Source organism: Aspergillus glaucus, assembly GCF_001890805.1.
Source record: "Aspergillus glaucus CBS 516.65 unplaced genomic scaffold ASPGLscaffold_20, whole genome shotgun sequence".
NCBI classification, from domain to species: domain Eukaryota; kingdom Fungi; phylum Ascomycota; class Eurotiomycetes; order Eurotiales; family Aspergillaceae; genus Aspergillus; species Aspergillus glaucus.
In genome coordinates, this window is record NW_019170472.1 from 18206 (window position 1) to 33004 (window position 14799).

General features: G+C 48.5%; 3 protein-coding genes and 1 non-coding gene across 4 annotated transcripts; all 4 read left to right on the plus strand.

The window, feature by feature from the left end:
- Window positions 1-324: 324 nt before the first annotated feature.
- ASPGLDRAFT_68784 (uncharacterized protein) lies at window positions 325-2431 on the plus strand (the record flags this gene model as incomplete). Its single annotated transcript, XM_022549293.1, has 3 exons — window positions 325-428; window positions 770-1029; window positions 1080-2431. 3 exons carry the CDS (start codon window positions 325-327, stop codon window positions 2429-2431), a joined length of 1716 nt encoding a protein of 571 aa, XP_022397755.1.
- Window positions 2432-2580: 149 nt separating this feature from the next.
- ASPGLDRAFT_t134 lies at window positions 2581-2670 on the plus strand. The gene has a single exon. It is a non-coding gene; the product is annotated as a tRNA-Pro (tRNA).
- A 910-nt stretch (window positions 2671-3580) lies between these two features.
- Window positions 3581-4847, plus strand: ASPGLDRAFT_68785 (putative proline oxidase Put1; the record flags this gene model as incomplete). Its single annotated transcript, XM_022549294.1, has 2 exons — window positions 3581-3987; window positions 4040-4847. The coding sequence occupies 2 exons, from the start codon at window positions 3581-3583 to the stop codon at window positions 4845-4847; spliced, it is 1215 nt and encodes a 404-aa protein (XP_022397756.1).
- A 9151-nt stretch (window positions 4848-13998) lies between these two features.
- ASPGLDRAFT_50565 (ATP synthase subunit C family protein) lies at window positions 13999-14730 on the plus strand. The gene has a single exon (XM_022547336.1). The coding sequence runs from the start codon at window positions 14053-14055 to the stop codon at window positions 14524-14526; it is 474 nt and encodes a 157-aa protein (XP_022397757.1). The 5' UTR covers window positions 13999-14052; the 3' UTR covers window positions 14527-14730.
- The last annotated feature ends 69 nt before the right edge of the window (window positions 14731-14799 follow it).

Sequence of the window (14799 nt, forward strand, 5' to 3'; positions counted from 1 at the left end):
CGTACAACATTAATACGGCCATTACCACTATGGGATACTCTGCGTAGACTACTCGGCCATCCTGCCACAGGCTGCCTTCCAAGCACGATAATGTTCAAAAGCTGATCCCAAGCTCGAACTTCTAACAAAGATCCTGGGCCTGATGGGGGGGAGGGGGGTAATTTATGGGCGCAGTGTTTAACATGAGCATGCACGCATACGTCTGAATCGATTTCACTCTGCTCTTTCCAAAGCAAGATCTTCCCTCACCTCAACATCGACCATTCAACCGTCCGCTAGTCATTACCACTGCACTGTTGAATCGGGAAGATCCGCGAAATAGTCATGTCCAGATTCCAGAATCTTGGCTATTGTGGGGAAGGTAAAACAATCCCATACTCAGGGCCTGTCAACACTACTGCCATGCAACATAACGGCCCCAACCACTGGTACAGTCGAATTAAAGGGGTCTACATTACTAGCGACCCAAGTGTCATAGTGTTTTGGCCTAGTCCCTCTAGCCCTAGCTAATAAAGTGATCTAGCGCCGGTTATGCACGGCAAATATACCTGAAACGCGATTAATCCGGGTATAGTGCCTAGTTATGTGAAACGCACTATCCACTTATACAATACTCCTTTGGCTCGGTACTGGCTCGGAACTTGGTATAAATTATCGAGTCCAACCATTCAGTCGATCCTTTCCTTGTACTTGCTATACCAAAGTTCTTTCCTTCAATCCCGACCATGTTACTTCCATTCGCACTTTTGCTTCTCTCTGTTGTGCGGAGTGCTGCGTCCTTGACGGACTCTAATCTTAAGAAACATGTCGATGTTCTCACTCTAGAGAACTCGTTTAATCCGGTTAAAGCGGCATACTGGACGAATTATCCTCATCACCGTCGTACTCCGTTTGCCGTCTCTCCGGATGGAAATTCGGCTTATCTCGCCTATCTTGATAGTAGTGAAACCGATGTTCATGTGCAGCAGCTGGATCCTGCCACCTTTGAGGTGACTGGGACGTCTGTTACTGTTAGTGGTGGTAAAGAGGGTAAGTGCACCATCCCATCTGATGGTGAATATATGCTAATATAATAAAAGCCGGCGGTCTCATCGCCCACAATGACGGTTTCGCGCTGCTAGTCAACGAGGAAATGCCCACGGGAACATCCAATGCACCGGCTAGTGGAACTCCAGTCCCCGTGCTGTACCGCTACACCGACGGCAAGCAGTCCTGGAAGACCTGGCTGGGTGGTCCGGGCGTCCACGAGTCTGAAGGAGTGGCAGCATCGCCCGACATGAACGGCGACCTGGCTTATTCCGAAGAAGCTGGCTATTACGGCGCCTACTTCGTCGTCACTGATTACTCCGGAGACGCTTCGGGTCACTACGGCGACAGCATCGAGTATGTCGCCAACAATGGCACACTGCTGGACATCCCCGGTGCCAGTAGCGTGTGGGGATGCAGCCATAACACGGGTATCGCTTTCGAAGCCGCAGACAAAGCCCCCTTCGCGAGTATCTGCGCCGAAGATCAGGGTGCTATCTGGCTCAACACCAAAACGCAGGGTATGGACAACACAGGTGTCAAGATCTCCAACGAGAACACGACCAATGGCGCGTCTGGTGAGCCCATGGGCGGCATGTCCGGTAGCTACAGTGCCCTCGCCCGATTCGCGGATTCATCCCGATACATTTTCTCCTGGGTCTCGCGTGGCGCTATCGATCTAAGCGAAAACACCTGGATGGGCGATGGATACACGCATTCCCTGAACCGGACTAACAACCGCAACGTCGCCATCTCGCTCTTCTCGGACAAGTACACCAAGATCGGCCCGCAGGCAAGCTCGGAAGTCGGAGCCGAAGACGGGGATAGCCAGGTAAACTGGATCACCGAGGGTAACGGAAACGACCGCTCCAACGCACATGCTGCAACATTCGAACCCAACAACGCGCTCGTCACCTGGGAGGAGATCTCGGATCCGATCTGCGACTACATCGCCATGGGCTGCCGGGGACAATTCGCTGGGTCATTTTTCCAGCAGGTCAATTCGGATGGTGAGAAGGTTGGCGAAGCACTTAAAGCTACCGATGTGTATGTCGCAGGCGACATGGTGACTATGAACGATGGCCGGATCTGCTGGCCGTATGTGAGCATGGAGTGGGATTTGTCTTCGCCTGTGGATACTTATTTGGGAACGGGCTCGAGCACCACCAAGAAGATGAGTTTCGCTTGTATGAGTCTGGGAAGTAGCAACACCGCTCAGGCGACGGGTACTGCTTCGGGAACTACTTCGGCCGTTGGACAGGCTACCAGCAGCGCGACTCCGACGACTATGAAGACCGTGTCGCGCACTGCGGAAGCGACGGGCATGTCTTCCACTGCTGAGGCCGAGACCCCTAAGCCATCGCCCCACGAAGGACCGATGTTTCCGAATTCGTGGTGGGAATAATCGTACCGGTTAGCATGAGAGTCAGATAGATTACAGGGGTGGTCGGTAGGAGTTCCAGAATTGACCGTTGTTTAATTGCCCCGTCTTGTGTACTGTATAATGTTGGTAATGGGTTATGTGACATAGAATGGCAGGGATATTATACAACAGCCCGGGTGGTCTAGTGGTATGATTCTCGCTTAGGGAAATAACCCAAGCATATCTGCGAGAGGTCCCGCGTTCGATCCGCGGCTCGGGCCGTTTCTTTTTTGCTTTTTATTATTATTTTTTTGCATTTGTATTTTTTTCGTCTTTCTTATATGTTTTTGTCGACAATTTTATCATATATCATAGTTCCGTGGCTATGGTGTCATACATAGTAGATAGACAATGCATTGTTGGGGGGGGGGGGGGGGGGGTTCAATTGAGTTGAACCACGGGTTCAGATTCCCGATCGGGTTCCGTTCCGAACATTTGGATGCATGAGTTGAGATCTCTTGCACGCCTTGTAGCTATCGATCGACATCTTAGACGTTGTCTGTGGTGATATGTTTTCAAGAATTGGTAGTATTTTTGGTTTTCTGCGTTGCTGATCGTGTATATCCGTGGTAGCGCCGAGCCCTAATCAGCATCTGTGAGATATATATATCCACACAGGCACGGTACATACAGCCCCCCTATGACAGCACCAGAAACCCAAAGTCACTGAAACAAAAAACGAACCATAAGAAGTCGCACACCAAAATGGTAGGTACACTCGACCAACCATTCACAGGAATACACATATACAATACAACCACGGAACCTTGACCCGACGAACGGGACGCCATCCGAAATGTACTTGCAGTATCACGAACAATCCACGAGATCGATAGGGTTCCCCGCATTTGAATGCAACTTGACATGGGTTCAGATAGGGATGCAGGTGCATTAGTCGATATTTAAACATAGATATAGAACTGCCGACGGAACACCCTGCACTGCATCCCGTCAATCACACAGGAAAAAGCAAAACAAGCAATGAAGTTGTCTTATCCAAGAGTGAAACTTCCCAGTGTTAACACGAGATATCGACATGGAATCATCGGCATTCATACTCAGACACTTCCATATCAGCCCCCAGCGCAGGGGCACAAGCCCCATGTCCAATCCCAACCACCCCTCGCCATGATGCCAACAGGACCACTTCTTCGATCCCTGCTCTTCACCTCGATCATGTCGTCGCCGCTTCTAAACCCTTGTCTGTCTATGTTGACGCGCGTGGTTAACTCCACTTCTCCGTTGTTGAATCCGTCGCAGAATCCACTGATGAACTACCTCCTCCGCACAACCATATACAACCATTTCTGCGCGGGCGAGAACGAACACAGAGTACGGCAGACAGTACACGGTATCAAGACATTAGGGTTCAAGGGTGTTATAATGGGATATGCCAAGGAGACGGTCGTCAAGGAAAATGAAAGTACAACTGCGTCGACAAGCCAGGAAAAGGCGTCTCTCCGGTCTGTTGAGGAATGGAAGCGGGGAAATATAAGGACTCTTGGTATGATCGGTGCAGGGGATTATCTTGCTGTTAAGTATGTCTCAGATCGCTGTATTGAGTGTTGATCGCTGCTAACCTGGTGAAAGATTCACCGGCGCTGGTCCAATCGCCCTCAATGCGCTGGCTGGTGGAGACGCAATGCCGCAAAGCATATACCTGGCCATGCAGGAAATCTGCGAGGCGGCTGCAGCTCAGAACTCTCGACTTTGGATTGATGCAGAGCAGCAGGTCTTCCAGCCAGCTATTGATGCGTGGACGATCGAGCTCATGCGCGAGTTTAACCGCGGTGCTAGTCCCGTGGTTTTCAATACCATACAAGCGTACCTAAAAGATTCTGCGGCTAATGTACAGCGTCATCTACTTCTGTCTCAACAGAAAGGATGGAAATTGGGCATCAAGTTAGTCCGCGGAGCATACATCGCACACGACCGCCGAGATCGCATCCACGACACCAAACCCGAAACAGACGCAAACTACAACTCCATCGTCGAAAACCTCCTGCAACGCAAATACCCCCTCCCAACAAGCCAAAAAGAAACCGAATTCCCCGACGTCCGCCTCTTCATCGCCTCACACAACTCCGAAACAGTCCGCACAGCATACACCCTACACCGACAGCTAATAAAATCCGGAGTCCCCACAATCCCAGTCGAATTCGGCCAGCTGCAGGGAATGGCGGATGAGATTGGCTGCGGGCTTGTGCAGCAGAATCGGATGGACTCCCGAGATGATGTTCCCGGGGTGTTTAAGTATTTGGCGTGGGGGACGACGGAGGAGTGTTTGCATTATTTGTTGAGGAGGGCGGTTGAGAACAAGGGTGCTGTGCAGAGGACGAGGGATATGGCGGTGGCATTGAGGAGGGAGTTGTGGAGGAGGTTGTCGTTTTCTTTTTGATGAATGGGGATGGTCGTTTGTTGTGCGTTTGTAGAACCTGCTGGAATTTCTCATGAAATAAAGGCAGGGAACTTCTTCTAATTCCATCACGATGCGCTCTATATACTACACTACTATATCCCTGTTGCAATCCCACTATACATCACATTCACTACTGGGTGTCTTCTCCATCATCTATTCACTGTTTATATGCTATAATTCCAAACGAAGAACCCTTCCTGCTATCAGAAGGTTCCTTTCGGTTGCATTTCTATATACGGTCATCCTATACCACGCTTCGCTATACTGGTAAACATTTACTATTCGCACGAAATTATACCACGACACCTATGTCGATTTGAACTATTCCTTGCCTTCCACGTCTGCGTCGTATCTTTTTGGAACAAATCTTGCGTGTCATGCCTACCATCCTTCTGATCTCCTTAACGGCAAAAGGGAGGAATTTTGGCATCGTTGACTTTTCCTACGCATGAGAGATGCAGATGACCGATACAACCTTTTACGACCGCGATGAATACTATCTCTCGCATTGTTACAATACAAAGCAACATGTTTCGAAGTATGCTTTTCGTACCAAATTCGTCATTCCAGAACTAGACCAACAATATAACATTGATCTATAGGACGCATTGATAAACGTCGGTGACAGGCTCGCTTTAAGACCAGGAGCAAACTCCTGTATACGGACGGGGCTGTTTCTTGGCGAAATTATCCATATATACTAGCCGCGGTGGCACCCAGCACGGATCTTGAGGCTGGAAGACCGTGGATTTTTTCCTCAACCAGCCACGAGCTACATCTGACACCAACTCCAGCTTTCGACCGTGCGACTGCTCCGGCATTGGATTCTGTGTTGGTCGCCAGCTCGCCGTAGCTGTGACTGTGTCGCCGCCTACTCCATCTTTCCTCGGCCCAGATGGTTCATAAGAACATTATGCCATTGGTTGGGCTTATGGTGATAAGAGCACAGAACTTGGGACTCTTGCTCCGTGCTTTGAATCGAGCACTTATGGCGCTAGCTTGTGTCCACTATTGTCTGCAATGTACGCGACAAGAGTATTAGATGTATGCAATACTCCTACTTCTATCTTCGCCGCCATTCTAATCAGCGCAAGTGCGCGCTCACCTCGTGTTCTGGTGTGTTGGTCCATTGTCACCATCTCGTTAGTGAATCCATGTGCTGATTGTACCTTTTTTCAGAGCACAACCCCACGATTAGGGGATTGCTTTCCTGTGATCTCATCTTTCATGTGAAATCACGCCCACATAACTGCTTCAGCAATTCTCAATCTTAACAGGCGCCATTAAAACCGGATCTCGGGTTGCCGTAAGGTATGAAATCGCTGAAAGCGTCACGCACCATACGAGAATCCATGAGGAGCTGCTCGTGTCCGGCTCGAAATGGGGTGAGTGGCATCTTTACACTCCTCGCATAGTCCTTCTTGGGCCGCCTTCTCAACATCGAACAATTCCCTTCAAATGCCTATCAACCTCCCTACACAATGCAAGCCACAGTTGATGCACCGATACAGCCAGTTGAAGACCTTCTCGAAGGACTCACTGTTCTCGCATTGACAAACTGGTTGACCATCCTTTCTGATACGAAACGGCTTTCCATTTACGGCCTATATCTTCCCATAGTCTCCCCATAGCAACCCTACGGATGGAGATTAGAGATATGAGAGGCAAAAAGAAGTGGTGTGAGGTTCACAAGTGTTTTTGACATGCGCACATTCGGTAATGCATACAGCAATCTTGTGTCTTGTGTCAGGTATTCAGACATAAGTGCCCTTGATAGGAAAAGACATGTCTGCACTATTGAGAACGGATGATAGTCGCAAGCGTAGTACCGACGAATTTGATTATCGAATCCATCCCTCATCGGGTTAGGAAGACCTGGACGGAAATGTCAGTGTTTGGCGAGTTCAAACCTTCATGGAATACTTTCTTGGAAACATGAACTCGGAAGCATACTGCAAAGTGCTCGGTGAGATAACCCCCGGAATCTAATAATTTATTCTCATGCTAATTGATATGTTAGGACATGCCGCAAAATACATGCATGAGTATGTTTACATGCTCGGATTCGCGTGTACATACGACGAACTCTTTATAAAAGGTCCTCTATACAGTTTCCTGATATTCCCAGTCATACCTGTGACTAAGGGGACACAAATCAGGGTGAGCATGCCAGAATGCCTTTACTACATGGCACGGATGGTTGAAACCCCCTATGACCAGAAGGGCTTCTTGGTGAGTTTTTAAGTTGCCGCTAAAGCAACGAAGTTCCTTTTCGACCAAGCAGACATACGAAGTACTACGACAAAGATGCTGTTACAAGAAATCGCATTAGAGAACGAATGCATCTCTCCGAGGGCGTTCCGGGGTGGCCTGACCCAAGTTTGCCACATATTCCCCATCTTTTGTCGCCGTTTTCCTTCTTGGAGTCGAGAGTGTCTCTCATATTATACTTTGGTTATCCTTCTCATTCGCCAACGTGGGTAAATTCATACCAGCCGTGGAAAGAACCTATATCCTGACAAATGAAGCAGACATGGTATGTGCTATAGTTATTAACCGTGCTGTCGACAGAGATGGTTGGGCCTTTCAACTACCGATTACCAGGCATAAACTTGAAATCACACGGCAAGACACGCGCGGATATTAGTATGTTATACACGCATCGCTGAATGGATTGATACTTATGCTTCTAGCAGGCAAAGCATGTTCTTATACCTGACAAGGTCTCATGCAACATTTTGACCGTGATGACATGGTCGTCAAGGGTATTTTACATTGCTATCGTTGCATATTTAGATCGACAACTACGTGAGGAAGTACAACGGAGGAAGACAGAAGCAGAGGCAGCCAAAGCCCAACGCAAGTCGCATACACCTGGCCTTCTCTCTCCGATTTCGCGCAAACACTCTGTGAAGGGCCGTAACAACGCCCCCCGCCCCCCCCAACCTCTCTGATGATGAGAGGAGGTTAAGCGGGCCGGAGTTGTGATCTTCTCTGTTCATGTTCCATGTTCCGCACAGCCCTTGTTATTGGATTTCTGCTTCGTTCGTTCCCCGTCACGTTTCCCCTACAGAGCCCGTAAATGCATGCGGCTTTCGGTGCTCCCGATTAGCAAGATCTCACGAAGGAAGCTAGGAACCGGCAGAAGGCAGCCTGGAGTTGAAGTCTTTCGCTCTCCTCGAGGACATACGTTGTGGCAGACGGCGACTTTGGAGCTGAAATATATCACAGGGGCAATTGTAACAGTCACCTACGAACCAGCAATCACATATGCAGTGACAGTACCCAGCTCCATCGAAAGAGGTTGTTCCCTCGCAAGATGCCAGGCTACATGTTGCATAAGGAACTATTAACATAATTCGCCAGAAGAGGTTGATCGCAGAAAAGACAAAGCAACACTCATGAACCTCAAGCCTTCTGTTCGAGCTTTACCAGCTCAGAACAGACGATTGTGAACGGAACAAATAACAAGAAAAGGCCATCATCATCACCATGCACGGAACACAGCTGCGACTGGCCATGGTGGACTTTACAGAAGCATATATTATGCCGTCCAGTCAAAATAAACGTCAGCCAGAGTGGCTATGCATTCGGCGATACCGGTTCTTTGAGCTCAAGGCCAAGTCCCATCATATTGGGGCCGCTTCCATCGGCTGTGGGTATACCTCGGGGAGGGATGGGATTGGTTACAGCCAAACCTAGCGAGCAGCGAAGATGGGAACATTATGTTTTGATATTATAGAGCGCGAGACGCAACCCAGGGGTGAGAATACGACTTTTCATCCCTTACCACAACTCACCGTGCTTTGGCTTACCTCAAGAACACTCTTTAATCCAGACACAAAACTTCCATCACGTCGACCACGGCCGTTTGACCCGATATCTACCCGGGTTAACCTCGAACGAGACGGAAGGCCATAGATCGGACGAAAGCTTTCTACAATGCCTTTCTTGCTAATGCGAGGAATCCAATATACGGCAGACCCGTCCACTACTACAAAGCTGTGATCGTGTAAGGATACATATCACATACCAGTCAGCCCCCGTTTAACCTTTGCTAACTTCCGTGCTAGCAATAGCTTCCATGCCTCCATGCGTGACCGACATTTGTACCCCACGGTTCGCTTTTAAAATGGCAACCGGGGTATCACAAAGCACATATTCCGCTATCCTCATCCTCCTGCCACCACTTCTGCGCCTGTTGGATGGGCCTAGAGTTGGTGACGGAACTGTTGAGAGAGACAATCAACCCTCCAATTGAGGTGGCCGTACGAGATTTAGAACCGAAAAAGCTCGACTTGATAAGCAAAGGGACCTGCAAAAATTAAAACGTATGCTTGGACCTGTCAACTGAGAATCGGTAATAGTACATGCTGATGCGTATTGACAGACTGACATCTGGCACAATGAACGATTTTACCAAGGTTTTTTGTAACACCGTGAGAACCCAGAATGATGTGAGCTTGGGTTTAGGAGGATTAAAGTCCTCATCGACGCAACACGTCATCAAAAGCAACCACTGATACACCGAGTCACTGATGTTTAAACGCTCGACCCTTGTTTGGGATATAAGAAACGACGAGGTATAATATCAACTAGTAGCGCTGTGACAGAATTTACAAACGCGCATGTTGTTGCTCTTTCTTCAATGGCAGCCCAGTCACGACAAGTCTTTGGGCGAAAATGAACGACGAGCTCAGATGTGCCGGTACATTGAAGCAGCCTCTGTTGCAGAATCACTCACCTCACGATATGCGCATATCTACCACGCAATTGGCGAGTGGCTGCCATAAAGCACGACAGTGGCCGAAAAAAACGAACACCACTCCTGACTGACAAACAGTTCCAGCATATGAGCACCACTGAGAAGATTCAAGGCTCTCGTTGAATGCAAGAGGGACACAAACCTTATGCGCATCTACCATACACCTTTTCCATCTTGGTAAGGAGGTAGAGGCAATTTTCGGAGCTCTCATCGACCATCGAAGACTAACCGTTCTCTCTGTGGTGTGGTCAGGACTAAGGCCGTTGCAATTATCCTATATACACACCAGAGTGCCGCGTGGTCACCACAGGATTTCCATGAACGGCGACCAATCTGAACGGACACATCGAGTAGTGGAGAGTACAATGAAGGAGCCGCAAGCGTCCTATATTTCCAAGGTCCACATAGGGAAAATCTCAGCGAGCAGCCTCAGCCGCGTAAGTGCATGTCATACCGTAACCAGAACAAATGCTGATACTTGAAATGTAACAGAAACATCAACTTTCCGACAAGCGATGCTTCGTCCGCTGTTCCGTGGACCGTCTTTATAGGCCAGAAAGACCCGACAAATCGATCATGAATCAAAGATGTGTGGGAACAACGCATATGTCATTACTCGTCACACATTCCGTGCTCTGCAGCGTCGGATATTTTTACCCAGACACCCCGGGCTGTTAGTGCATCAAATTTGACAGCGCAGATTATACCGCCACCGCTCTTCAGGAAAAAGGAGGCCAGAGATCTGGCATCGATCTTGAAGAAGTGCTGGCAACAAACAGACTAAGCCCGCGATTTCCAGCAGAACCAGAGCGCAAGAATACCGAGTCACCTCATTCCAAGCACAAGCGAAGGCGCTATGAATGAGGCATTTATGAATTTGTTCACAACAAGCACAATGGGGCTCGGTATGTAGAGCGAATTGACGCTAGGAGAGTTCCCAAGGGGGATCTTCTAGTTTTGGAAGATACCCACCTCATCTCAGAGGCAGATGTGACTTAGGTCGCGACTCTACAACTGCTCGATCCTGTTAATGTCATTCTGTGCAAAGTTGCTATTTGATGCCAGAAAGATATATTGCAATGGAACATCACTTCAGTCTCTCAGCAAGCCAAATCAGGACGTATTTGATGGACAATGCTAAGGTCCACAGGTCTCTTGCTCGGAAGCTGGGCAACGATGAGCTTAGCAAAACCTTGCATACCGTCAAAGCAGCCTTTTGTCGCAAAAGTCGAGTATGCTGATTTGGTGATTATAGAATAGGACCTTCAAACATCACAGTGGTGATGCAGATCCTGCTGGCGTTTCGACTATAAAGAGATCGGCGTTGTTTAGCCCGAACCATGGAAATTCCTCTGCACCCACATGCTTTGCCATACGATTGGATCATTTGTGCAGATGCGAAATGCAATTGGCGAGCTGGACCTCAACCGCGGAGCTCAAGAAATCGTTTAGAAGATGCATGAGAGGACATCGTTGTTGGCCGTTGGAATTTTTTTTTTTTTTGGCACTATATGTAAGTACCTGTAATATATCAACTGAAACAGAAGCTGGTACCCGAAAGGTAGCACTCTGACCGCACTCGATCCGACCTCCCATGTACTAATCAAGTCAGTGACTTCGGTAGTGCATCGTCTACTTTGCCGGGCCAGCATGCTTGTCGACAAGACATGAATCAAACGCACCCCAAAAATAATCGATAGATGAACATACTCTTTTCTGCACAAGCCAGGGGTGCATACTGATATAAAAGAATCCGGATTGTCTGAAACAAGTCGGCAGAAAGTGAGATTCTACGGGAGGTTCAGCTGGGAAGCCAAGGCGTACTAGCTCATAGCAACCCTCCTCCAGCCCATTTGAGCCACGCCAACGTCGTCATATCATACCGCCTGGAGTCCTATGTACTTTCAATACGTCTATGGAAGCGCTTCGATGATTGAGGCTATGCCCAAACTCGACAACCCATGCGAGATTTATTAAGATCACTCTTTAATGTCAAGAGAGAGTATAACCTATGGAATGACCAAAATACCCCGGGAAGTGGGTTTGATGTCTGGATCGTACAGTTACAAAACAGCAAATCCTCAAGAGAAGTGGACTGGTACCGGAGCTAGGGAAGATATCATACGCCGGAACAGAATTGTAATTCCTATATTCGGCCCCATATTGACGGGGGCTCTAAACTCGGGAGCTCGGCCACCTAATCTAGCGGATCGTTTTCCCGAACTATTCTGGATTTTTTCTGTTTACCACCGCGCAACGTTCGGGCTGACCATGATTGGCCGCATAGACCAGTATCATCACGTCTACGCAGGCAATTGACCCAATCGACGTTTTCGTGGAAAATCGTACAGCAACATCTTTGATGAGCAAGTTCCAACGTTCGTGGGAATTGAAGTGAAGAGGGGATATCGGGAACCTAAAGGATTTCCTCCACCAGATCATGGTGTGGCTATTGCCCACATACAGAAACAAGAGGAAATAGTCGAACATGGCTAGAGATACGACTATATAATTGCCACGAAGTTGAACACGCACGGTATAGACCTTTGCGTCCTAATAGCATCCCTGCTGTCAAAATACACAATGGTGTAACCGGTTCGTTGCAGTTTCGATGCTAACCGGGTAATCGAGTACTCGACACACTGTGAGCGACTGGCAGTTACACGGCCGTTTTGAAGCTTTCAACGATGACAACCTCGTGTTACGAGCACTACCGATGGCCTGGTTCAGGGTCTGACGGTCGTACGAGTGCCTGGCACTTTGCTCCTTTCCCGGAAATGGTACCACGTCCAGTTTGTTCAGAATCTCGTGAATGCTGCCTACAACATAGGCGAACCCGTGGAAAAGTGGACTTGAGAGTCAAAAACAACCTTGGATCTATTTTGAAAGCAACTTCTCCTCCTTCGGAAGTTGGGCATAACTATACTTGCCATCATGATCACTTTCTGCATGGATGGGTTTTGCTTGAACCGGTATGTCCTCCAATGCCTGGTTTCGACATAAAACCTAGCACTGGATAAGAACAATCGAAATCCAGTGCTACTGTTGTCCGCAAACTGTACAATTGAACGGATATCCGGAGAGTGGACAGAACTCAACATCAGTCTTCGCCAATGGCTCGGGGCAGTGGATCTACGGATCGAAATAGACCGGGAGCGTCGGGTCCTCATGGAGATGATACGATAGCGTTTATAGTTTTTAGTACTCCATGTACTCTGTACTTCAATTGCAGTAATGTACATAGTGCTCTGTACATAGTACATTGCAATTGAGTATGTGCAACCAATTCCTCTAGAATAGCTATTTGTCCTGTGCGTCGGTTGTAGGAAATGCACGTGCGGTTGGTGTGGCTGGTGCTATGGTGTGGCTGTCGTGGCTGATGAATGAATTCAAGCATGAGCGCCTGTGTTTATACAGCATTGCACCGTATGAGTAGAGCTTTCTCTACTTGATATGCTTCAATTGAAGCTCAATTGACCTTATCGCATCAACTATCGCATCTGACGAGACTGAAGCTCTTTGTATAGCTAGTGACGATGACGGCATAGCGGCGTAGGGACGGACCGAAAACCGGAGGAATTGGATGTAAGTGACGCGGGAAATATAGCCATCATCGTGTCAGTACATATACCACTGTACTCCTGGACCACATAGAATTGCTTTCTATACAATGCCAGAATACTTATAGTAATCAATTGATCTATACAATTACTTATATATATTTGTAGTATGAATTGACCAGGTGTTAACTTCAAACGCCAAAACGACGTATTTGCAGATCTTGATACAGCGTACTGTAAGTAATCAGGCCAGGGGAAAGAGGATTCTCCGGGCAGTTGCCATGGCAGATGTATTTATACGTATGGTATCGAATTGACCGCCAGATTCCGCGCTTTCCCGGTCGGTCACCGGTGGGGTTAACCACGAGAATGAGAATTGTGTAGATATGAGCATTATATACAAAGTAGATAGAATAGTAGTATATAGACCATATAGGAGTAGAGTATAATGCCAGTATCTACAAGTATATAAGTACAAGTACAAGTACTGCGTACTCTGTACTGTACTTGTAGCTTCCCTCTGGCCGAATCGGGCTGTGACGGACCAGCGTATCCGATTGGTGGGGGTATCAGCCGTACTGTATAGTATTGAAATAAGTACTATACCGTACGGTAAACCGCACTCTAAAACACCAAAACTGTGTGTATTACGGTATAGGGCTTGCACCCCGTGACGACACTAAGCCTGACACGGCCAAAGGGGCTATGGATGACCCGAGGGCCGGCAGTCCGCCCTCAAAAACTCTTCCTCCCCAGTTTTCCTTTCTCTCTCTCTCTTTTTTCCCTCTCCCACCCATTGTTCTCACTTCCTATCCTCAACTCCCTCCCCTCTCCAAAAACCACAAAAACAACCATCACAATGGCCTCCTCCCGCGTCTTCGCTTCTCGCCTGGCTTCCGCCATGGCCCCTACCACCCGGGTCGCTGCTCGCCCTGCCATGCGTGCTGCTGTCCCCAAGCGTACCTTCACCGACGCTCGCGCTGCCTTCCGTCCCCAGCCCCTCCAGACCATGAAGCGTCAGCAACCGTCCACCCTCCTCCAGGCCAACGCTCGTCAGGTCTTCGCCAACTACCAGTCCCGCCGCCAGTACTCCTCTGAGATCGCCCAGGCTATGGTTGCCGTCTCCCAGAACGTCGGTATGGGTTCGGCCGCCATTGGTCTCGGTGGTGCCGGTATCGGTATCGGTCTCGTCTTCGCCGCTCTCCTCCTGAGTGTTTCCCGCAACCCTGCCCTGCGTGGTCAGCTCTTCACATACGCCATTCTGGGTTTCGCTTTCGTCGAAGCCATGGGTCTGTTCGACCTGATGGTTGCCATGATGTGCAAGTACGTCTAAACGGTTTTCTTGAGAATCGGGGGAAAAATGAGAGATGTCTTTTTTTCCATCTTACTCGGCAATCAATCATGACTCTCCATTGATTTCCTGGAGCGGATATACTTGGAAGGACTTTTCTTAAAGGGTTGTTCAAGGATATTCGTTCTACGTGTGATGGAAAAATATAATATCATGTACTACTTTTCTTGATCTTCAGCATCATCCTCTACATCTCACCTTGTATTGTACATATGGAGTTGAAATGGACTTCTCCAGACTCAATTGGTCGTAGGT